Raw genomic sequence first — 24,826 nt, 5'->3', positions numbered from 1 at the left:
TTAACGGAGCCCTTTGCCGGGGTTTCCAAAATTTCAGCATTTTCCCTCGGTTCCCCTGATCCTTTGGGCAGTAGAGTTGCTTCCTGTGTCTGCTGTCTCTGTGGTAAGTTCCCTTACTGTTTTTTAGTTACCTTGTTAACAGTTTTTTATGTTAGATTTTCTTATTCATATAACGGTGTGTTTTCTGTCTCTTGACTCTACAGTCCGGATGGTGGGGTCACCCTGTTTTTGTATTGATACTGATTGACAGCCCATTTGAAATGTCACCCTTTCTGCTTTTCACCTGTTAAGTCCTGTCCGATCAGTGTGATTTCATGGCCCCTTACACCTGTGTGCTTATTAGCAGGGTGGTCTGCTGCTACCGTGTGGTTCTCTATTCTGGTTTTAGTGCAGTCTTAGTAATTTTTACACACCAGTGTCATATTTTTACTGTTCTCAGAACTGCTGGATATCGTTTCAAGTGTTCATCTCTGTTTCCATGGTTTTTCCCGTTTATCTGACTGGCCCTGATGAACCCATGTCCATCCATTTCAGGGAAATCTGTGCAGAACTGTGTACAAGGCAAAAAAGGCAACAAAATGCTTCTATCAAAGAGTAGGAGGGGGCATCTAGGTGGCTCAGTGGGCTAAGTGTCTGCCTTTGGCTCAGGTCACAATCCCCTGAAGCCCGCGTCCATCTGCTTCTCCCTCTCCCCCCTACTCTTTCACTTACTCTCTCAAATAAGTAAATACAATCTTTAAAAAAAAAAAAAAAAAGGAAACTTGATGAGGAAGGTAAGTAAGATGATGTGGAAAGAGCAGAGACAGAGGGATTAGGGCATGTGGGTGGCAGCCTTGCCACGAGGCCCTTTCACCTACCTTGGTGTCATTGTTAGTGGGCCTGGGCCCCTGATGTGGGCAGGGAAGGCGTTTTGCCCATTTTATGGGTGAGGAAAGTTAATCACAGAGGACGGCATGACTTCCCTAGGATGGCCGGCTACCAGCTGGTGCGCTTGGGGCCCTGCGGAGCTCTCCCCACCCCTGCAGACTGGGCCACTTATATATGCAGAGATGGTTATGGGGGAGAGTAACCCTTCACGCTCCAGCAGCAGGCGCCAACAACAAAGGACAGGTTAATGACTTTCAAAAGCCATTTAGCAAAAAGCAGGATTGAATACCAGATCTGGAAAGAGTTGATAACTTTCTAAGCCTTTTTTTTTTTTCTTAAAGATTTTATTTAGTTATTTGACAGAGAGAGGCAGCCAGCGAGAGGGGGAGCACAGGCAGGGGGAGTGGGAGAGGAAGAAGCAGGCTCCCAGCGGAGGAGCCCGATGAGGGCCTCGATACTAGGACTCCTGGATCATGACCTTAGTCGAAGGCAGACGCTTAACGACTGAGCCACCCAGGTGCCCCTCTAAGTCTTAATAGTAAAGTGACAAAGGAAGAATGAATCAATTCGGTTTTATTAAAAATACTTTTATTAAAAGTAATAATTTCTATGCAATAATATAATTCAGATGAAAAGCGGGAACATAATGGAGGCGTGGTATTTACAGGTATGAAGTCTGACAAAGAATAAAGCCCTACGCAGTTGGTTAACAAGATTAAAACCGATTAGCAAGCAAATGGGATGAGTGGATCATCCCAGTAATAGGGCAAACAGCTGGCTTCACTGGGCCTCAGAGAACTGCGGGTTTCAAAGGCAGGTGAGACGTCCTCCTATGGTGTTGGGGCAGGAGTGGTGACTCAGGAGATAGTCTGGAGGCAGATTAGGAGCCGTAGAAAACAACAGTGTGCTTGGGAGAGTCCTGGAGTTTCATCCTAAAAGTTATTTTAAAATAGTAAAAAAGCTTGTGTGCATGAAAATGTTCATCGTGAAGTTACTCCCTGTTAAGAAAATAGTTTTTATTTAATTATATTTATTTATTTGTCAGAGAGGGAGAGAAAGCACGAGCAGGGGGAGCTGGAGAGGAAGAGGGAGAAGCAGGCTCCCCGCAGAGCAAGGAGCCCCATGCGGGGCTCAGTCCCAGGACCCCGAGATCATGACCTGAGCTGAAGGCAGATGCTTCACTGACTGAGCCACCCAGGCGTCCCAAGAAGATAATGGTTTTAAAAATGAAATGTTTAGGGATGCCTGGGCGGCAGCTTAGTCAATAAAGTGCCTGACTTCGGCTTGGTCGTGATCTCAGAGTCCTGGGATCCAGCTCCAGGTCACCGGGCACTGTGCTCAGCACTCAGTCAGCATCTCCCTCTCCCTGTCCCTCTGCTCTTCTCAGTCTCGTGCATGCATACACTCTCTCTCTCAAATAAATAAAATCTTTTTGAAAATAATGAGGGGTGCCTGGGGGGCATGGTCGGTTAAGTGTCCCAACTCTTGGTTTCAGTTCAGGTTGTGATCTCAGGGTCGTGGGGTTGAGCCCGTGTCAGGCTCCGCACTCAGCACAGAGTCTGCTTCGGATTCTCTCTCCCTCTGCCCCTCCTGCTCGTGTGCACTTTCTCTCCTCTCTCAAATAAATAAATCTTTAAAAAAAAAAAAGTTTAACCTGTCTGTCCAACAGATGTACCATTTACAGTTGTTGGTGTGTCAACTTAGGAAATAGAATGCATCTGTTAAAATGATAATTGAGTACAGAGACATGAAATGTCCAAGAAAATAAAAGAATACAGAAGATATGAAACATGGACTGTGTCTACGAGCAAGATGGAATGGGGACATGGACAAATTAAAGTGACTTGTGGCATGATTCCGGGTGGAATTTTCTTTGATTTTCATGACTGTTGGTTTGTACAACAGGGGCTACCACATTTGGTGAGTGGTTCGGGTATTTGTGGAAGAGTCCGGAGCGTTGCATTGTGCCTCTGCAGGCAGATGTTCTGTGGCGTGTGCTAGCCTGTGCTTGGTGGTGGACTTTGTTCGTAGCTGGTCAGCGTGCTTTCCTTTCTGTAGCTCTCTCCTCTGGTGGTAAAACAGATCAGATCAGATTTGGGTTTTTTTCCTTCATTGTAGAAGGAATGGTACCATGTGGTTCCCCGAGAAGAAACCAAGAGAGGTTGAGGTTTTTGGTGGCTTTTTGAAGGACATATTCCCATTTGGAGTTCTGGGAATGGTTATTTTGGGTGATATTTGAAAGAAATAAAGATGAGCCATGATGACCTTTCAAGTTGTAGCTCAAGGGTTTTCTTTAGCCTGGCCTGTTTTTTTTTTAAACCAGGCTCTATGTGTTCTGTTCCCTAATCTCTGTGCCCATGGGCATCTACCCCAGTAGTGGTAATAGTTCACTATCTGTAGGCACCGAGAACCTTCCGGTGCTCTGGCTTTTGTTACCATCATCAGTGAACCATGGTGATCGAATCTTAGTGGTATTTATTAAGCCTCTAGTTAGGAAAACTATAGCGTTAGGTTAATAATATGGAGCTCAGTTAGAAGCCCAGGAAGTGTCATACTGCAGGTTTTGTTTTGGCTTGTTTTGGAGATGATGGTAGATGCAGGTGTAGTTGCAAGAAATAATACAGAAACCGCCCTTGTACACTTTGCCCAGTTTCCCCCAGTGGAAATGTTTCACAAAGCTAGTAGTGGAGAATTTGAAAAAAAGAACTGTATAGAATACAGGTTAGCATCAAATGGGGATTTAGGCCTGGAGGTGACAATAATAAGAACAGGTGTGAGAGATGTGATTAACTAAATGGATGTCAGACCAAGGGCAGGACGGGTGGCGGTGGAGAGGGTGCTGCCCCTGGGGTGAACCGCGTGAATCTGTCAGTGTGCTGCCACTTGCTCTGTTCCTGGAAGCAAGTTACCCGCGCTCTGGAGTGGTTTCCATGAACTGGGGGGTGGTGTAACACAACTGAGCCCTCTTCTGCCCACAGTTCTGGAGGTCAGAAGTCCAAAGTCAAGGTGTGAGCAGGCTGTGCCCCCTGGAGGCCCTTGGGAGGACTCCGTCTCTTCCAGCTTCTGGCAGCGGCAGTGTTCCTTGTCTTGTGACAGAATCGCTCCAGTTTCTGCCTCCATCTTCACGGGACTTTTTCTTTCTGCGTCCAAATTCCCTCATTTTAATAAGGACTCCAGTCCTATTGGATTTAGGGCCCATCTCATTCCTGTTTGTGACTTCACCTTAATTTGCAAAGACCCCACTTCCAAATAAGGCCACGTTCCCAGGTTCTGGGTGGACACCATTGATTGGGGGGCGGGGCAGGGGGAGACACGACACTGTTCAGCCCGGTACACTGTCCACAGAAACGTGGCTCAGTTTCCTCTTCCTAAAATTCAGAACATGTGAGTACCATGGCAAGTGCTTCTCCCCATTTCTTACTGAGGTCATGGTTAGGGGTTCCATGCTGTTAGCAAGGATGGTTACAATGTCCGGGAGCACTGCCCGCACTGTAAAGGTCGCCACCATTCTTGGAGAATGTCTCGTGTTTCCCCAGCTGCCCTTTGGCTGCGCTGAGCTGACGGGTGGAGCCCGGCGCTCACTCACCTGGAGGATAGCTAGTTTCGTGGGCTGCAGTGGGCAGTCGCTGCGGGGCAGCTGGGAATGGGCCCCGCAGTTGCTTTCCCAGCGAGGTAGACCCTAGCTTTAGTGATTTTTACCCGGGGATCTTTGTGTGGCACTGTTTGTTAACAACAGAGAGTGACGTGTAGGCACGATGAGAAATACCTACGTTAATTGAGCATAAACACGGACTTTCTAAAACTTGCCAGATATTAAACATTTAAAAAGTAAACTTTTTTCCTAAAAAAGCTGTGTGATTTAGTAGAATGCCCCCAGTCAATTGAATTTTTATGTAGTCTCAACTTAAAAGAGTAAAATGTTGATTTCGCTTTTTTAAATTTGTAGCCAAACCATTTACACAACTGGTGAAGGAGATGCAACTTCATCGAGAAGACTTCGAAATAATTAAAGTGATCGGAAGAGGGGCTTTTGGAGAGGTAAGATCAACTCCACTGTGCTGACTGTGCCTGACGGCCAAAACAGCAATAGCTCCCATCCAGCATTTTTAGGACCCCTTGCATTGCTCTGGGAGGGGGTCATTATTGAGATGGTTGGGAGAGTGGTTCTTGGCGGGCGGGCAGAGTCTAAAAGATAGAATTAAGAGAAAAGGAGAAACAGAAGCTTGTGACAGGTGAGTTGCCCTGAATATTGCTTTTTAGAGACAAAGAAGTCTATTAAAAATCCATCTGTTAATTGAAAAATGGCTCGGTGGTCCTTTTCTACAGAGTGCAAGGACGGCAAAGCAACAGCCCTTCTCCTCCTGGGCAGCTCAGCTCGCCTGCTGTCAGTGCTCAGGCCGCTCACGAGCCCGGCTGGGGAGGGGATCTACAGCGAGCAGGGTCCTCCCGACCTCCGCTCATCTCTGGCATGCTGGCCTCGCTGCCCTGGGCTGGACAGCCAAGCCCCGGAGGCCATGGCCTCTGCCCCAAGTGCCGTTGTTGGCGTCGTGCCCCTGCCAGGGCTGAGGCTCAGGTTCCCACAGTGGACCAGGATCAGGTGGTTTTACAGTCAGTGTGGAAGAGCTGCATCTCTTAAACTTTGACATGAATTGACCCCTCTGCTTAACTTTCCCTTTAGCTCTCCTGGGCTGGGGAAGCCTGTGTGTGTGCATATGTGCGTGTGTGCGCGCACGCACGGAGGGGGTTCTGAGGAAAAATCCAGCAGTGACACGCTGTCCCACCATAGCAGCAGATGAGTATGTCTCAGGAAGGGGAGGGCAGAGGGGCAGCAGCACCACAGGGAAAAAAGTGAGTTCTGCTCAGAGATAACATATCTCTGAGCTTAGGTAGGTTATGTGATGACGTAAGATCTGGTTTTGTTGTGTCATGAGGAGAAAGAGAAGGCCTTTTGAAATTGACACCTGACTCAGGGCAGTGTATACTTTTGCTGACCGTCTTCCTTGTACCAGGACCTGGGCCAGGCTCTGGGCGCAGACACAAGCAAGGCCCAGGCCCTCACAGAGATCTGTGGTTACAGGCTGTAGCCATAGCAGAGGGTTCAGGAGGGGCAGGAAGATGCCCAAGGGCAGGACAGAGAAAACGAAAGAACTGGAGACAACAGTATTGTTCCCAAATATGTTAGTTAGTTTTAGTGCCCTCCTCTGCCAGAGAACTTAATGCAAAACTCAGTTTTCTGAGTTTCAAAGAAGATGACCTATATTACCTTTTAAGTTCTTCCTAAACTAAGAGAAATCCACCCTTGCCCGGACCTTTGCAAAGGCCTCGGATTCTCTGCCTTCCCTTTGCTCCTGTCCAGCCTTTAGCAGCCTGTGTAAGTCTCGCCCCCACCCCTGCGCCCCACTGCCATGACTAGAATTTTGGATTCTTAATGGTTCTACCATTACATGGCACTCTGTGGTAATGAGGCATTATTGCCGTTGCCTCCCTAGGATATTCTTGTCATCACGTACCTGAAGTGTGCCCAATTTCAGTGCCGGTCAGTGCCGGTACTGAGCAGATCACAGAAATGAGGTCTTTGTCAATGTTGGGACCGTCTGTATGAAGAATATGTTCTAACTGAGCTATTTTTTCCTAATGACATGCCAGGGGAGGGTAGGTGTCTGTGAGTGTCTGCAGTGGAGCCCAGGTATGTGGACCCATACCACCGAGACCACGGGATGTGCTGCTCGGGAGCCCCCTCCCAGAGTGATCAATCAGTCCAGAACTCCCTCCACATCCCATGGCGGGAGCATATGAAATGTGGAGCTCAGAATTGCACCCCCCGCCACCACCACTCAGAGTTGAGAGAAACATTTCCGGATGATTCTGTAAACAAGGTTGGGAAAATTTGGGGTGTTACCCTTTTCCTTGAGCACGATGGCTTTGGAAACACTTTCGGGATCGTGGGGACAGCTGGTCTGGGAAGTGCTTTCATCAGTGCGGGAGCACCGACACCTTCTAGCCCCCACCTGTATACCGCTCCACCAGAAAGATGACAGACTGAGGCCTGTGGGCCCAGGGTGGCTTGTGCTGGAGCTGGACTTGAATCCCACCTGCCTGACCCAAAGCCCATGGGCTCAGCCACTCAGCACTGCTGTCTCTTATTCCCAGAATGACTTTTTAAAAAGAAACAAAGCTTTGAAAGCTTTGTTTGGAAGCAATTTCAAAGTAACAGAACAGACGCATGAATAAAATAGTTCAAAGATCACCCTAGCCCTTTACCCAGATTGCCTTTTGTTAGTTAACATCTTGTCTCATTTGCTTTATCGTAGGGGCTATGCTCCCCCCGCAATGCAATGCGTATGTTAGTGTTTGATTCTTTCTGAAGGACAGAGAGTAATGTGCCTGCCTCAGCAAGGTGCTTCCCCTGATATTTCAGAGACTGTTTTCTCATTGGAGATAGTCTTTTAGGTAGTCACAGTTCATGAATGTGCATTTTCCCTTAGCATACTTTTTTGTCTGATCTGTCTTATACCAGTTTTGTCAGTTGACGGTAACGTTCTCCACAGCCTTCTTTCTGGTCCCTCCAGACCAGACCTGGGCTGGCAGCAGGTATCACACACAGATGGTCGTCAGGTCCCCACGCCCCCAAATCGTTTTCTAATGTTTTATAAAGTTATTTTAGTTTGTATTTCCTTATGGAAATGTCTGATTTTGGAGATACTTGTAGTACCATCATCACCTCATTTACACAGTTAAGACTGAGTTTTGGGCCAAGAAGAAGCTTCTGGTAAACTAAACAAGATTTTTACAAACTGTTTATTTTATAAGTTGTACGATAGAGGAGGCTTGTTTAATATATGAGGTTTTTTTGTTTGTTTTTACATTTGTTTGACTCCTACATTTCACTTCTACATATTCCCTACTTGACAGGTGTTTTTCTGTGGACAGATACATTCTTTCTCCTTCTGGGTATTTATCAGATGCGTTGGCGTGTCTCCTGGACATAGCCTGTGTCCTGGTGAACCCTTCTGAAGAACTAAGCTTCTGGTGAGCGTTCAGACTGTACTGCATCTTGTTTTAGCAAGATCTGGATTGTTCCTGAGGCTTGTAATCTTCCGAATTTCATTACTTTCCTCAAATGTTATCAGCTCCACCATTTCTTCCCAGTTAGACCACGTCTGTAGTTAATACTGTGCAGTGTTTTTCCTCCCTGTTTCGCCCACCTGGCAACCACCACGTTGTTCTCGCATCTGTGCGTCTGTTTCTGTTTTGTTCCATTCTTTAGATTCTACATGTAAAGGAAATCATATGGTGTTTGTCTTTCTGTGACCGACTGACTTCCCTTAGCATAATACTCTCCAGCTCCATCCGTGTTGTTGCAAATGGCAAGACTTCATTCTTTATATGGCTGAATAGTTTACGTTGTGTATGTGCCGTCCCTTCTTCATCCGTTCCTCTGTTGACGGACGCTTGGCTTATTTCCGCATCTTGGCTGTTATAATAAACATAGGAGTGCTTCTGTCTCTTAGAATTAGTGTTTTCATTTTCTTTGGATAAATACCCAGAAGTGGAATTGCTAGATTGAATGGTAGTTACATTTTTTATTTTTTTTTGAGGAACCTCCATACTGTTTTCCAGAGTGGCTGCACCAGTTTGCATTCCCACCGACAGTGCACGAGGGTTCCCCGTTCTCCCACATCCTTGCTGACACTTATTTTTTCTTGTCTTTTTGATAATAGCATTCTGACAGGTGTGAGGTGGTGTCTCACTGTAGTTTTGATTTGCATTTCCCTGATGATGAGTGATGTTGAGCCTCTTTTCATGTGTCTCTTGGCCAACTGGATGTCTTCCTTGGAGAAATGTCTGCTTAAGTTTTCTGGCTATTTTTTAAATTGGATTGTTTGGTTTTTTTATATTGAGTTGTGTATGATCATTATATATTTTAGATATTAACCCCTTATGGGATATATCATTTGCAAATATCTTCTCCCATTCAGTAGGCTGCCTCTTTGTTTTGTTGATGGTTTCCTTCATTGTGCAGAAGCTTTTTGGTTTGATGTAGTCTTAATAGTTTTGTTTCCCTAACCTGGGGAGAGAGATCCAGAAAAATATTGCTAAGACTGATGTCCAGGAGATTACTGCCTATGTTTTCTTTTAGGATTTTTATGGTTTCAGGTGCTATATTTAAGTCTTTAATCCATTTTGAGTTTATTTTTGTGTTTGTGTATGGTGTAAGAAAATGGTCCAGTTTCATTCTTTTGAATATGCCTGTCCAGTTTTCCCAGCACCATTTGTTGAATAGACTGTCTTTTCCTTATCGCTTATTCTTGCCTCCTTTGTCGAAGGTTAGTTAATTTTATAAGCATGAGTTTATCTCTGGACTCTGTTTTGCTCTCTTGGTCTGTGTGTCGTCTTTGCGCCAGGACGTGGTGTTTGACCACTACCGCTTTGTAGGATAGCGTGAAATCGGGGCATGTGATGCCTCCAGCTTTGTTCTTTCTCAGGGTGGCTTTGGCTCTCAGGGGTCTTTGGTGTTCCATACAATTTTGAGGATTTTTTGTTCTAATTCTGTGAAAAATACCATTGATATTTTGATACGGATTGCATTATAGTAGCTTTTTTTTTTTTTACACTAATAGTTCACCTATTGATTGTAGCCGGTTTCCAAGAAGAAACCGACACTCCTGTTGAGATGACAGACCACGTGCCCAGAGTTGTTGTTAGACACGTTGGGGAGCTCGCAGACCTTCTATTCAGACCCTCTGTTCTTTGTGCAGAACTGTAGCGAGCTTGGTCGGTGAATCTAAGGCCATGGCTAAGACAAGCAACTTGAGGAGGTGTGGTGTGCTGAGTGGGGCCGCCACAGTGAGCGCCAGGCTGGCAGTGAGAGGGATGACCAAGGGAGGTGACCGGAGGACGATGTCATTCCACAGGGTCCACACGGTGGGCAGCGGGAGCCTGGCTGCAAGCCACAGAGTGTGGGAGGCGCCCACGACGCTCAGCAGGCTCTGGGGTTCCTTCAGGGTGTGTTTGTTGTGGACCCCTGCTCCCCCCACCCCCCGCCGGTGTTCAGGCCCATGGAAGGTGACATTTAATTGTGACTATCTTTATAAGGTAATGCTCACCTGCATGCATTCGAGGGTGAGCCTCTGCCACTGCTTAGCGTGTTGTTTCAACCTCCCCGCCTTGGATTCCCTATCTGTAAAACAGGGCTGGAAACACAGCTGCCATGGAGGATCATGGTGAGGATTACCCAAGACGGTGCAGGCCAACTACTCAGCACGGTCCAGCGTGGGGAAAGTGCCCAGGGCATGTGAGCTTGTGTGCTTACTTTGATGGTGTTATTGTTTAGAAAGCCAGGAAGTAAATAATTCAGTTGATACGTGCTGTGTGGCTGCCTGCCGTTGGCCGCAGAAAGGTACAGCCAATAGGTAAGCAGCTTACCGTTCTGTGATGGAGACTTAGTGATGCAAGAGCTCATCTGAGATTTGGTGGGGGTCAGGAAATCAAGTGGGACTTCTTGGAAGAGGTGGCATTTGAGTTGTACCTTGAAGAATGTGGCTGACAGCCAACATGCTGTGTGCCTAAAACCATTCTGAGCACATTTAAGCATATTGGCTCATTTTATCCTCATACCAGTCTTAAGTCAGTACTGCTATTACCCCTTTTCTAGTTGTAGAAACCCAAAGAAAAGAATTTGCCCAAGTCACACTCCAGAGCCCATGTGGGTACTCATCACATCTTGAAGATCTCAGGGGCAAGAGCTGGCACATGCAGAGGCTGGCGGTGGGAGTGCGAGAGAGGAGTGAGCACCAGTGGGGCGGGTAGGAACACTGTGGGGACGGAGCCGTCGAACACGGGGAAGAAGACTTGGGAGCAGTGGTGGATTTTTAAAGTTTTTCTGATGAGAATCCCAGGCATGCACCAAAGAAGACGGCGAACCCCCTGTGTACACACGGCTCACCACGGGGGGTTTTGAACTGAACGAGTGAGGTGCCAGGCGCAGCGTGGTTAACATCAAGTCTGATGCTTAAAAGGGCAAATCTTTGTTCACATAAAAAACTCTTCTTTCCTCAGCAGCTCATTTTCCAGCGTTTCATTTCCCCCAGGCAATTAAGATTTCACTGTAGTTATATGACAATGTGCTGGCCTTTTGTTCCATTAACTACAGTTTTGTTAAAGCCCTCTTTGTATTCCAGGTTGCTGTTGTCAAAATGAAGAACACTGAACGGATCTATGCCATGAAAATCCTCAACAAGTGGGAAATGCTTAAAAGAGCAGAGGTAAGTTTGGAGTGGTGACTAGTCAACAGGTGAACGGGGGCTTATGTGAGAGGAGAAGGGCCACGACGCTGCGTGGGGTCTGGACCACAGCCCTCCCAGACCTGGGCCTCCCTTCCTGACCAAACCGAACTGCTTTTTGTCGCCACGATGCCAGCGCCGTCCTGGCGCGCGCTCCGTTCTGCCCTGCTGTCCGCTGCACTGCGGAGCCCCTCCCCTGCGAGGGCTGTTTACTGCAAGGGCACATTAAAGCCTTCACGGAAATTTTAGGCATTTATTGCAGTTATGCCTCATGCACAAAAGGCATTATTGCATTTGGAGCCTACTTGAGTACAGAAATGTCTTTAATCCTCGCTCCTAGGAGGAGGATGGAGATCGTAAGTAGAAGTAGATGCTGACCGCTTGGGGGTTTCAGACGTGTTTTTCCTGAGTCCTGTGTCCATGTCTGGGGTGCCTGTCTCACGTTCCCGGCCCCTGACGGAGACAGGTGAGGCTGCGGAGCGAGCCCGAGCTTTTCCCCCGTGCTGTCCAGACTCGCCCCCCAGTCTGCCCTCACCAGCCTGTGAGGCTGTGCTGCTCCGCTTCGCGTCGGGGAGCCGAGCATCCTTCCTTTCCCGGGCTCCGTCACTTACTGTGTGTCCTCTCGCTGGACTACCCCAGGCACAGTGCCCTCCGCGCACCTGTGGCAGGGGCCCAGCCTCGCCCGTTCCCCCGTCCTCGCCACCTCTGCGGCGTCCCAGCTGTGAAGCAGGCTCACCCTGGGCCCGCACGCCCCTAGGATTGGCCGCCTCCTGCTTTGAGAACTCCTTCCCTGGTCCTGTCACTCTGAGCCTTCCTTGTAATTTAGGCGGCCCTTCCTCCTGTGTTCTGTGGTTCTTACCTGGGGCGATGGTGCCCCCTTGGGCAAATAGCAGCACACATGTTTATCCTGGTCCGATCACTCTCCTGAGCGCAGGGTGTCATTAACTAGGTGGGTGGGCATTCTCACTCAGCATCTTGAGTTCATCATGTCTGCCATTTACAGCTTGTTCTGTCCCGTGTGTACCACTCCTCTTTCCTGCCGTGCGCCCAGCCAGCACTAGGCCTCATACCCCGGATTGCTCCCTGGAACCATCACCATTTGTGCGGTCACCCGGGTTCCAAATGGCGGTGGCCCGTGGCTCTGCCTTGGCCCCACTGGTCTCTACTCCTCACCCTCACATTGTCTTCCTTATCTGGCGCCCCAGCAGCCCTCGTGCGCGGCACCACTGGTGCTCTGGTCGTCACGGGAACGTAGCTGAAGTGACTCTTCTGTGGGAACACAATAGCTAGTGTTACATAGAAGTTTGGGGGAAGAATCAGCGTTTGGGGGACTAAATGCTAGTAGCAAATTCATTTAAGTTTACATTTTTATAGGAGAGAGAAGTCTCAAGATTAGGGAGGGGTGATTCTCACCCTTTCATACTAGTTAGTATTTACCCAAATGGCATGGTGGGTACATTTTAAAATTATGGAATTTTGAAACTTAAATCTGGTTAGAATCCTGTCTAATTGGCATACTCTGCAAAGTCCAAGAATTATTGTGATTATATATGATTTATGATGAAAATTATTATGATTATCTCAGAATACATGTAATGGGATATATGTGTGTGATATGTATAAAAACATAATATTGATATAAAATGCTGGTTAAAATTATTTTTTTATTCTTATTTAAGCTTATTTTGAACATTAAATTTTATATTAACTTTTAAAAATCTTTAAAAGCATGTAGTCAACAAGAGGAGACAGAGAAGTTGCAAAGCCATGTGAATTCATAACCTGTGGCTCGTGCTGGGCTTTTAGCTCATCTGTTTTGCTCATTAAAGAAAAAAAGTCCCAGGGCACCTGGGTGGCTCAGTCGTTAAGCATCTGCCTTCGGCTCAGGTCATGATCCCAGTGTCCTGGGATCGAGCCTGGCGTTGGGCTCCCTGTTCAGCAGGAAGCCTGCTTCTCCCTCTCCCTCTGCTTGTGTTCCCTCTCTCACTGTGTCTCTGTCAAATAAAATCTTTAAAAAAAGAGAGAGAGAAAGTCCTGAAAGTTTGCTCTCAAAACAAAACACAATTGCTGAATCATACGTATATTTCCTGTCTGTGGGTCACGATGCTGCTGATCCTTGGGTTAAGAATGGCTTCCATTCTAAATGTGGCTAGGTCGATGCTTGAGAATGTGGAACGTCTTGCGGCCGCCCTGCACCAGGCCCTGTGGTCTCAGTGGCCACTGGCTGAGGGACCACTGGTCTCTGTACGTCCGGACATTGTAAGCTGATTGCTGGCCCACTCCAGTCATTTTCTCTGCTTTTAATTAGTAGAACTGAGGCACATCTACCTCAGTCATTTATTTTTGAAAGAAGAATTTTAGAAAGCAAGTGTAGAACAGAAAACTTGTAGGAAAAAAGTTGTACAGGCCACTGTGAGTCTCCTGAGAGAACGGGCAGAATTCTCCAGTGCTTGGCCGACAAGGCCCCTGTTAGTGCCACTCTGATTTTTGTGAAGCTTTGCAAGTTTCAGATATAAGAAGGAGTTTAAATGCTCTGTGCTCGGTAAAGAGAACGCTTTGTTCTAATTGTGCCAGAGAGCCTGGGCATTTTAAATACAGGGGCCGCCTGTGCAGTGAAGCCATTAAACCATGACAGCCTGAAAGCTAGCCTTTACCCACATGTGACGGGCCAGGTCTTCATAGCACCCCATCAGGGTCGTGTGCATCCCGCCTCAGATCAGGAAGCAGGTGTGTGCCCCTCCTGCCCACCATGCGGTCTGTGACAGACGGGCAGACACGGGGTGGCCACACCATAGGCCATCAAGACGAAGCTGGCCTGGTCAGGAGAAGTCAGTCATTGCTGGGTGGGAGGGGCTGGCATCCATCGTCGAGCCAGGCGGAACGTCCCATGCTGGCTGGAGCAGTGGGCACGCAGTGGTGGTGGCGGGGGGAGGGGGACAAAGGCCCATCATGAGGAAGGAGTTCTCAGCAGCCCACAGTGCCCGTGTGGGCAGGAGCGGGAACGAACCTGGAGGTGCTCGGCCTCTCAGCCTGTGCGGGTAAAGAACGACTGAGGAGCGGGTGGGAGCCGCCTGGGGGGTGGGGTTCTAGGTGAGGGAGGGAGGCCGGGCTTCCTGCACTATCTCCAGAGCTTGGGTCACAGCAGGGTCCCCTCTGTTTGGGACTGTACTTCTTAGATGGACACAGACCGACTCTCCCCGATTCCTTACAGACTGCTTGTTTCCGAGAAGAACGTGATGTGCTGGTGAACGGGGACTGCCAGTGGATCACGACGCTGCACTACGCCTTTCAGGACGAGAACTACCTGGTACGTGTGGGTCTCCAGGAGCCGAGGCTCTGTCGGACGGTGTGCGGCTCATTCCTGTTGTTGGTGCCTTTGTGCTGTTACTAGAAACTGAGTAAGACGGTTTGACATTGACGTCGTTTAAACGTATATAGGACCAGAGAAGACTTCGGGGTTTGTTTTAATGTGGTAATCAGGTGGAGTTTTTTAAAAAATAGACTCATGAGATTGTATACTTTGTTTTTCTAATCACTCGATAACCTGATTATTTTGTTCACTGGGTTTGTTCCCTTTCCGTAAGCTGGGATGTCACACACTTTCCATCTTGAGTCAACGTGTAAGAATGAGAGAGTGCTGCAGAGGCTCACAGGGTCAGCCCTTTATGCCAGGCGGCTGTTGCCACCTCTGTTGCTTGGCGACAGCCCGGACACTGAGCTGGTTTGCAGTCCTCCCGGGTGGACGAGCCGGACTCTCTGAGGCCTTCTGACATGGGTTTTTGGGGAACTCATGCCATCTGTTTCTCCTGACTTGAGCTGGGATTTCAGTCTTGACCAGTCAGCTGTGTGATTCACATGTGTGCCTGGACGTGAACATAGACACCTGGGAGCACAGATGCAACAGCTCACGAGTGAAGGGAAACCAAACCTTGGGTCTCAGGCACTTTGGATTCCTCGAGTGACTCTAGGTTCACCTAAACCTGACGTCCTCACGTGCAGCTCCAGGTGTCGGGGGAGCACAGACCTCAGAGAAGCTGGTCTCTGCCTCGCTCCTCTAGCCCGCATGGCTCCAGCCATGGCCACAGGGCCTTCGAGGGTCAGCACAGCCTCAGGGCAGGGACCTCCTCGCTAGTGTGCTCTGTTTCCTACAGCAAGCCGAGCGGCGTAGGGTCTCTCTTACTCATCTTAGAACAATCTCTTTCAAACATCAAAGAAACCCCTTAGATTGAAATGCCCAGAATTAGGTAAAAGGGTTTATTATACCTTTTATTTAGAATTTAGAATAGGAGCGCCTGGGTGGCTCGGTTGAGCATCTGACTCTTGGCTTTGGCTCAGGTCATGGTCTCAGGGTTGAGAGATCAAGCCCCGCATCGGGCTCCGTGCTCAGTGCGGAGTCTGCTTGGGATTCTTTCCCTCTTCCTCTGCGTCCACCCGCCCCCCGCCCCCTCTGCTAACTCATGCATGTGTGCTCTGTCTAAAATTAAAAAAATAAAAGAATTTAAAATATATGCTTGTTTCTGCAGAGGGGACCATTATGTTTACTGAGCAGAGATGCATGGGTCACCTCAGTCCCATCTTCCCAGGGACCCCCGTGGGTTAGGCATTCATGGTTATCACCACTTCTTAAATGGGGCGTCTGGAGAAGGAAAGGATGAAGTCATTTGCCCAGGGTTGTCGCACAGATGCAGGGGCTGAGCAAGGACCGCAGCCCGGCCTGTGGCAGGAAGTGGTGCGCAGTGCCCTTCGCCACAGACCGCAAGTCCTTACGCCCTGGGGCCCTCTCCACTTAAATCCCTGCTCAGAGGCGACTGGCTCCAGCCCATTTCCGATTTGAATAAGGCTTCTGAGTGGTCTAGGCACCGTGGGTCTGTGCAGAGGGAAAGGAGCATGTCTTCCCTGAGATCAGCACGGCACGTTGCAGTCTGAAATGTGAGGCATTACCAGACGTATTCTGAGCGCGGCGGTCAGTTAGGCATTCCAGCCAAGAAGCCATCTTCTTGAGTTTTTGTTGTTGCACAAATAAAGGTACAGTGACAATTAGGGAGAAGAAGAGCAGGGATTCTGGGGCCTTCTTGGGTCCTTGTACTGGGGTTGGCAGACCAGGGTCTGGCTGCTGTCTCTGCCGCCCCCGCGTGGTGCGTTCGGCAAGTTCCTTCTCTCTGGGACAGTGGCGGTCAGCACCTTTGTGGGGCAGGTGCGAAGCAGGCCCAGCAAGCTCGGGCCCGAGTGCTGCGCGGGGCGGGCTGTGTTCGGTATCCCTCTTCGTGTGGATTCCTTGGGCTGCCCTGCTGAGCCAGTTCATGTTATGATTTGTCTTGTAGGTTTCTAAACTTCGCCTGCCATAAAAATTAAACCTGTTTCACCAGTAACTAAAAGGGCGTTGCCTTACCCACATAGAATCCTGTGTTACGTGACAGAGGAAGTAATTGGTCTAGTTCTTATTCTAAAAGTGAGTTTCTGTGTGTCTGCCTTATAAGCCCTTACAGTTTACTTTTTTTACAGATTCGTTTTCCAGGAGCCTATCAGTCATATTTAGCCCTGCTATACTATGTTTTTATTTTTATTTTTTTTAGATTTCTAGGCAGAAGTGGAAACCGTTGAGTTTCAGCTAGAACGAACTTCGCTGTTCGTTCACCAACCCCTCACCCCGCGTGCATCTGGCAGCAGGTGCTCTGGTCTTTGCCTCCAGATATCCATGATGATCCGTCCTCTCTGCCCTCCCCAGTGCCTGTCCTCCTCACCTTCTGCCTGGACCAGCCACATCATGGCCTCCCAGCCCCTCTCCTGGCCTGCTCTTGGCCCTCATCCTCTAGTCTCTCCTTCCTGGGCAGGCAGAGAAAGCTCATAGTAAATCAGATTGTAGCTTCCTAGCCCAGGACCTCCAGGCAGCTTCCCGGCTCTTAGAGTGGGGCCTGGCCTCACCCCCACCCCTGCTCGCGCTCCAGCCATAGTCACTGTTCTCTCTTTCCCCCAACAGGCCACGTCCTTCTCTTTGCACATGTCCCTTTGTCTGGAACATGATCCCCGGCCCATGCCAAGGCCAGCTTCTGCCTGTCGCGTAGGCCCCAGACATCTGCCTGATGGTCCATGCAGCCTGGTCGTGCTCTAACATGCTGTGTGGTTCCGTTTTCTTCTGTGCTTAGCGCTCCCTGAGAGTACTGTGACCATCTCCATACTTACTTAGGGTCTCTGGCACTCCCCTCAACGTCAGTTCTGTGGAGGAGCACCCTTGCCTTAGAGGGGTGCCAAGGGCTCCTGGCTGAGAATGAGCAAATCAGAGTGAACGTGGGAAAGCACTAGCTCGGTGGGTGCCTTTGAGGGTCTTCAGTGAAACAGGAGTTGTTGTGGGTACTGGTGGGGGGGGGGCGTGATTACACAGGACTCTCGCTCTTGGACAGGCGGGCTGCAGTGCCACAGTGCCATGAGAGCAGGCAGAGAGGTGGGGTCAGTCGAGGTGAGTCTTGAGAGTGGTTTGTGAGGCAGGATGGGAGGTTGTCAGTACAAGTGCTTTTGAGAGCAGGGGCCTAGAGCGAAGGCTCCGCTCCTCAGATGAGGCCAGCTGCATGGTGGCCACTCTCTTCTCTCATGGGGCACCGAGGGCCATGTTTGCCATTGTGGGCCTGGGTCTGATTGCTTGTGTTCAGATCCTGGCTCTGTCATTTACTGGCTGGGTGACTTCGGGCGTGTCATCGAGCCTCATTTCCTCGCCTGTAAAAGGGGATCATGCTCGTGCCTGTGGTGAGGGCTGCGGTGGGCATTCGCAGACGTGACGGGCGTGAATCAGAGCCTGAACGCACAGAACATAGTAGCTGCCCCCTGAGTGGGAGCTCTTGCCGTTGTTAGGGTCTCAGCAAATACGAAGTGATTGTTCCTCTCCCTCGGTAAACAAGGTGGTGGTATTTCTCCTCTGTTGGTTAGTTAGGTTAACTGTTCAGACGAGAGCAGCCATCTCTTCAAAGGAAACTGGCTTCAAAGGAGGTGATTGCTCTGAGGTGGGGCCTGCCTGCTTCTCCAGCAGTCCCTGAGATGTGGTGACCCCAGCAGCTGCCACCCTGACTCTGGCTGTGACAGTCTCACCTGTCCTGGGCCTCCCTGACCTGTGAGATGCCCCATCAGGCATCAGAGCATTCAGGGTGCTGCGCCGAGAGGCTGTTCTCAGACAGAAGGCCGCCCTGCACCTCTGGTCCTGGGACGAGCCGGCTCCGAGGGGAGGCCTTGGCTCAGTCCCATTAGCAGGACACCAGCATCTGGATGTTTTTCTCTCGTGGCTTTAATTTCTACATAAGCAGTAAATGTTCTGATTTTTCATGGGGTGTACTCACAAGTACCTACTTTTCAGCTTGTTCATGGGATCACCTTTCTAATAGGAGCTGCTGGTTTCATGTGATTTTAGATAACTCACCTCCCCTCTCCAGTCCAATGTCCTCTTCCTGTGATGTAACGGCCTGTAGAATGATTTCAAACCCAGCAGAACTTGATAGATCACGAATCGTGTTACTGCTTTGGCTCTCTAGCTTTTATTGTGCCTTCTGCAGCATCAAGCCCTTCAGTCACTTTCTCCATTGGTTAAATGTACTATCTCTTGTTGTTCTCCGCCAAATGCCTAACTTGAAAGTACAGCAGCATTAGGATACATCAAAGTGAGAAAATCCTGGATGAGGTGGGAGCAAGCCATCGATCCAGACTTGAAGAGCCAAAGAACTTCCGGTGGGAGTTTGGCCTTTAGCTGTCAGGCTTGGTGCTGACTAAATACTCTCTTCTCTCTCGTCTCTTCCCAATTTGTAGTACTTAGTCATGGATTACTATGTGGGAGGTGATTTACTGACCCTGCTCAGTAAATTTGAAGACAAGCTTCCAGAAGATATGGCAAGATTCTACATTGGTGAAATGGTGTTGGCCATCGATTCCATCCATCAGCTTCACTATGTGCACAGGTAATCACCTCTTACGTTTTACAGAAACTGCATTTGATGTGTTAAAATACCCTTTCAGGGTTTTCTGTGTCACAGACCCCAGGTTCCAGGCCCCCCAGAGAGGTCGTGCAGTTAGCAGTACTCACTCTGAGCTGCCCCAGCGCCTGGCTGCAGGGGATCCCAGCATTACTATGACGATTATGATGCTCGAGTGCCGGTCACCTGAAGCCACCTTTGATATTTACCTGACGTTGGCTCACCCCTACCCTGCTGATCCCTCCTCCCTAGGATGCCCGCCCCCTAGCTCGCGGGTTCCCTGCCCGTGCGTCCGCTTTCTCAGCAATGCCTTCTCTGTTCTGTGGCCTGCAACAAAACACAGAGGAAGACGAGGCTGAAGAGAGTGGCTCACACCCCAGCAGCCTGAGCGAGAGTGTGCCTGGCTCTCGAGGAGGAGTCATTGTGGCTGGCTGCCTCTCGCTGTCCGGGTCCTCTGCTGAGCCCACTCCCTCTTGGGCGAGGGTGCCGCATCCGTCTCTTTCTCCCATTTAAGACCGCGAATCCGTGCTGGGGGGTTGTTTGTTTCATTTTTATCAAAGTCAGATAGCTGTGTATGAGTCTCCTGCCCTGCCCAGATTCCACTGGCCACAGGTAGCTTGTCAACTTCCTTAACTGTTTCTTCTGGTATTTACCTCATATTTCTAAATAACAGGCTTCTCTTGCTTTTCTCTTTTTTGCGGAGGAGGGAGAGTTAGATCACATCTTTTAAAATGGAGATTTACTCTTTACAGAAGCATCTCTCTCCCAGCCCTCTCCCACACACACTCTCCATCCTCCCCCTCCTGTACCTTCCCAATCCATAAATGATAGTTTTGGTTAAATTGGTGTTTAGTGTTTGTAATAGAGTGCCTGTGTAAGCATTACACATGAACCTTGCAGTTACAGCATTTACACTTGTTGTGTAACTTGTCTCCTCCAGAATTAGTAGTGGCCCTGTTTTTTCACAAGTGTACTTTTCCGCGGTAGCCATCACTAATTATCCCCAAACATCGTGACCAAAGTGTACAGCTCTTCACACACAGACATGGTGGGTAGCCTTGGTCTGGTTTTCTTGGAGCTGCCTCTTTCTTCCTTCCCATTCCCTCCTGCCCTCGGTGCTCTCTGAGCCTACTGCTCTGCCCTTATTCTGAGAGTTCTTGCCCCCGGATGGGTTCCCTTCCCATCTCCCTGGGATTGGAACCCTTGCTTTCTGAGTCACGTTTCCTCTTTCTTGGTTCATTCTTTCGATTTGGTAGCACATATTCTCTGTAATTTCTGGAAAAGGAGGCTCTTGAGATCCTTTTTTTTTTTTTGAGATCGGCATCTTAATTCCATCAATATGTATGACTGGTGAATGATCCAGTATGGGATTTTAGATTGGAAATCACCTTCTTCTTAGGACTGTGAAGGCATCACTGTCCCGTGTTCGGAGTCTCGGGGCCGCCACGATCCCCTGGCCTTGCAGTGCGCTTGGCTGCCGCTCCGCTTGGGGCCCGGCCTGTGCGGCCTGTCAGGAGATGTTCCGCGGCCAGCTCAGCTCCTGCTCCCAGGGTAGCCACGGCACCCGATGTGAAGAGAACAGCCCGTCAGGTCTGGCCATGATGTTACCTCACTGCTCAGTGGGGAAACTGAGACGCGGGGGCCTGGGACAGCTTGCCTCCGGCCACATGTTCTGCCAGGGCACTGTGCCACAGGTCCCGTGTGTCACAGAGTAAGCAGAGGGAGCTGCCCCCAAATAACTGTCACTTCTTTTAGGGCAATGAGGTTTTGGAAAGTGCATTTTCTCTTTTTTCATGGATTCCTTAATGTCGTTGTGCCTGGTTTTATAACAGTTCATTGTAGTTGTTTTCATCCTTTGATTTTATGTTCTACCTTTCTGACAGACTGTGCCTGATTCATAGCAGACACAAATGTCTTTGCATTTGTCACTGATCTCCAGGGAAATTAATCTGACCACCTTATTAACAGTGTATTCTTTCCCTGTTTACCCTAATTAGAAAGCTTTCTCCTTATTTTCTTAATTGGCTACGTAGAAGCTTCACTCTGTCGTTTGACCTCCAGGCATAGGAAGAGAATTACATATGTAATTAGCACCCCGTCAACTCAGGATTCAGACGTAGCACCTGAACGGCCCAGTCTAAAAACAAAGCTTTGCATTTTTGGTAGTAAGTTCACAAAGTCAGGTTTTGTAGGAAGCCAGTCCTACCCCAGCCTCCGGTAGTGGACACAGTGTGAGTGGTTTGAAACGACATTTGGTAGCGCCAGAAAGAAGTGTGTTTTGTCAGCACGAGTGATAACCCTGCTGGATTTAACACGCACAATGCACACCCTGTGCCACAGCCCACGGCCTGTTTCTGTGGCTGCCTGTGGGCCGTGCTGACTTCAGGCAGCGCCCACTGCCCCACGGCTGGGCTTCTGTGACATGGGAAGCAGTGGGTGGCCAGCACCCGTCTTCTGAGAGGTCGGCCCCAGGTCCAGCAAAGGCAGAAACAAAGAGTCCCAGGTTCACAAAGCCTTGCCATTGGAGGACATCACATCCCCGGAGAGAACAGAGAGTATGGCTCAGCAATGGAAGAAGGACGGTGCAGTTTTATGAGAAGGAATATTCAGAGGAAAAAAAAACGGTCTTGGAAAAGGAAAAGCTAGAACAAAGAGCTGCATGGATGAGAACGCAGGATAGCGCAGAGGAAATATGACCAAGATGGAGAGGTGGGGGGGCCAGCTCTGCAGCGCCTCCCCAGGAATGGCTCTTACGTTATCTTGAAGAGGCCTTCCCGTTGTCCCAAGAGCCGCTTACTTACTCAGGTGTCTCTCTGCCCCAGTGGATGGAGAGGACATCCTCATCACGTCCGCAGTCCTCATGTGGTTTGTTTTTGGACATTCTGTCCTGTCCCTTCGTCTGTCTCTCTGCACCAGAGCCCTGCTGCGTTGATCGTGGAGGCTAAGCCCGTGGAGGCCTGGTCGCCCCATCAGACCCCTTGCTTTCTCCTCATGGTTTTCCTGGCTGCCGTCACACAGTAACCGATCCCTGTGACCTTCAGTATCGACTTGTCTGGCCCCAAAAAACAGGACATTGAAAAATGTTAAATGTGATGGGCCCATCAGTCTGTCAGTGCAGGTCTTTTTTTTACTTCTGGAAAGTTCTCTCAGGTTGTAGTTTCAAGTATTGGTTATGTTTTATTGTTTGGTTTTTTCGGGGACCCCGTTACTTGTGTGCGGGGTCCTCTTAGCCCGTCTTCCACTTCACTCCAGCTGCTCGCTCTGACCCTGTCACCACTTTGTCTCACTCTTATTCTTCTAGATCTTTCCCTCCCTTTCTTCAGTGCCTTTCATCACATCTTTATTTGAATTTGTTCTTCTCTGGTCACCTTATAATTTAGTCACCATTTCTGATAAGATTTTGTCTTTTTCTTCTATTTCTCCCTGAGTTAAATCAGCTCTCTTCATTTCTTCCTGTTTCTGTCTGGTTCTGTTCTTAGTTTGTATTTTCCCGACTCGTTGAGGGTCTGTTTCAGTTTGGAGTGCTGTGCTAGTTTTCTTTTGCTTTGTGGGAGTTTCATGGGTAAGAATTGTCCTCTTCTGCTCACTTTGGTTTGTGGGACTCGTCCCCGACGTTGGGCGTAGCTGGTGCGCGTTTGTTCTCCCGGCGGCGTGGCATTCCGTCGTGCGGCACGCACCTACTCCTGGTGAGCGTCAGCCTGCCTTTACTCCTCAAGTTTGTGTTCCTTTCATGCCGTCCTGTCGTTCGAGCTTATTTTGCCAGGAGGGAGGGTTTGTGCTTTAGAAATAGTCCCCCAACCCGGGGCCCACGTTTGCAAGGACACAGAACAGCAGGTACGGCCGTGGGCTTACTCTCCTGACACAGGCGCTTACATGGTAACTGGTCTTCAGTCCCTGGGTCTTCGTCCGTCAGATACAGCATAGGGTACGCAGTGCCCTGTTGGCCTACTGCGCTCCTGCCCCAGAGCCCCACCTGCCTCCTGCTCTCAGCCACCCTCTGCCTCGTTTTCGACTTGCTCACATTTCTTCCACAGCACTTACCACGTGTCGTACTCTGGTGCTGAAACCACATGCGTGTCTGTGCGGTGTCGTGTTCATTTTCTGCCACCTCGGCTGGTGGGACGCTTCGTGAAGGCGGGGGCCGCGGGGTCTGGTTACTGTTGTAGACCTAGGGTCGAGCGCAGCACCTGGCATAAAGGAGACGCTTAGGAGACCTCGTCAGCCACGTGGTGGGAACAAGAGCGGGGTGTCACCCTACTGACTAGGGTTAAGCTCCCGCATAGGGGTGGTAGTGGTGATGACCGCCACTGCATACCCAAGTAAAGCATCACGGGGAGACATTTTCCAAGATGGTCACAGCTGATACGCCACTCATTAAGGGCTTTGACCTGCCTGATGCGTAGCATGGAAATGGTTAACTCGTTTATTTATTTTACTAACAGAGACATTAAACCTGACAATGTCCTTTTGGACGTGAATGGTCATATTCGCCTGGCTGACTTTGGATCATGCTTGAAGATGAATGACGATGGAACTGTAGGTATTTTGTTGGAGCTTTTCCATTTGATTTGGGGTTTGCTTGTAATTAGAAGGGACTTAAAATTTCAATTTGAGACCCAGTGAAGAAACTAAGTTTATGAATGTAAATTAAAAAGATAAATCCATTTAGGTGACAGTTGAAATGTTCTACTCAAGTATGAAACCTCTTTTTTGCTTTCTGTGTTTACAAAAGTCATGCGTATGCCTTCTCTACTGGGGGGGTTGTGAGGTTTCCTCACGTGGCTGGGCAGCTAAAGTCATATCAGCACCGCAGTGGATGACAGGCAATGCTTGGGTCCTTTCTTGAAACCCCCTGTGCAGGCCGGTCAGGTGGACAGACATTCGCTGTAACTACCCCTCCCATTTCTGTCTGTGGGCAGCTAACGTCCTGTCAGTGAGGGGTTTTCTTTCGGGCATTGTAGATCTGGAAGCAGGGGTCCCTGATGCTAGACTTTTCTCTCTTTCCAACAAGCTGGTCTCTTATTTCACCACATATTGATGAGTTGATATATTGGTGCTGTCGTCAAATCCAGTCTTCCGACGATAAGAGCATGGCCTCAGACTGAGCTGGAGTGTTGGTTCGCTTTCTTACCCGCACATGTGGACACTCGTCCAGTGTCATCACCTCATGCTCTGGTCTTCCACTCTCTGCCTCGGAGCTCCTGCAGCTGGGCGGTCAAGCTGCGGAGCAGTGACTGGTCACATGACAGAGGCAGACCTCCCTGCTGATTCAGTCTGACCTGGGGCACTGCTTGCACCCCATGGCCCTCTCCTCAGACACGACCCGAGGGCGAGTCAGGCCTTCTGTGATTCTTTCTCCCTCAGTCTTATGGACTGTTCTCCATGTGCTCGAGACCAGTCTGATTTCTCAGCTGACTCACTCCCTCTTGCTTTCTTTGTGATGATTGCTACCCTCTCTGGCCACAGATTTCGGTAGAGATGTCACAGGCCTGTGCCTGCTAACATCAGTAGCCGAGGGACTGTTCTTTCCCCTTTAGGGGCCTTAGCCTCCTGCTTCCCCATTTGGGGAATTCCAGCACCCAGCTAAGTGCCTGGACCTACTTCCGGATGTTCCCATTTGGGAGACTGAAGGATAGGCTCTCGGTGAGCCACCTTAGCATCTCTGGGAGCATATTGGAGTTCGGCGTCTTGGGCCGCACCCCAGAATCTGTTCTACCAGAGCCCAGG

The 24,826-nt window shown here is 49.4% G+C and overlaps 1 protein-coding gene across 3 annotated transcripts in view; it reads left to right on the top strand.

The window, feature by feature from the left end:
* The first annotated feature begins 4,793 nt into the window (after positions 1–4,793).
* The window catches only part of CDC42BPB (CDC42 binding protein kinase beta), a 60,103-nt gene continuing 40,070 nt past the window's right edge, over positions 4,794–24,826 (top strand). For all 3 annotated transcript variants that reach the window (XM_034642068.1, XM_034642069.1, XM_034642070.1), the window contains exons 1-5: positions 4,794–4,905; positions 11,049–11,132; positions 14,362–14,457; positions 18,936–19,084; positions 23,542–23,635. In XM_034642068.1, coding sequence (XP_034497959.1) covers positions 4,843–4,905; positions 11,049–11,132; positions 14,362–14,457; positions 18,936–19,084; positions 23,542–23,635 — 486 coding nt within the window. In that variant the 5' untranslated portion in view covers positions 4,794–4,842. The remainder of the gene's footprint in view (positions 4,906–11,048; positions 11,133–14,361; positions 14,458–18,935; positions 19,085–23,541; positions 23,636–24,826) is intronic.

This window comes from Ailuropoda melanoleuca, chromosome 14, assembly GCF_002007445.2.
Source record: "Ailuropoda melanoleuca isolate Jingjing chromosome 14, ASM200744v2, whole genome shotgun sequence".
NCBI lineage: Eukaryota > Metazoa > Chordata > Mammalia > Carnivora > Ursidae > Ailuropoda > Ailuropoda melanoleuca.
The sequence above is the reverse complement of the archived record's forward strand: the minus strand, read 5'-3'. Positions and strand labels throughout refer to the sequence as shown.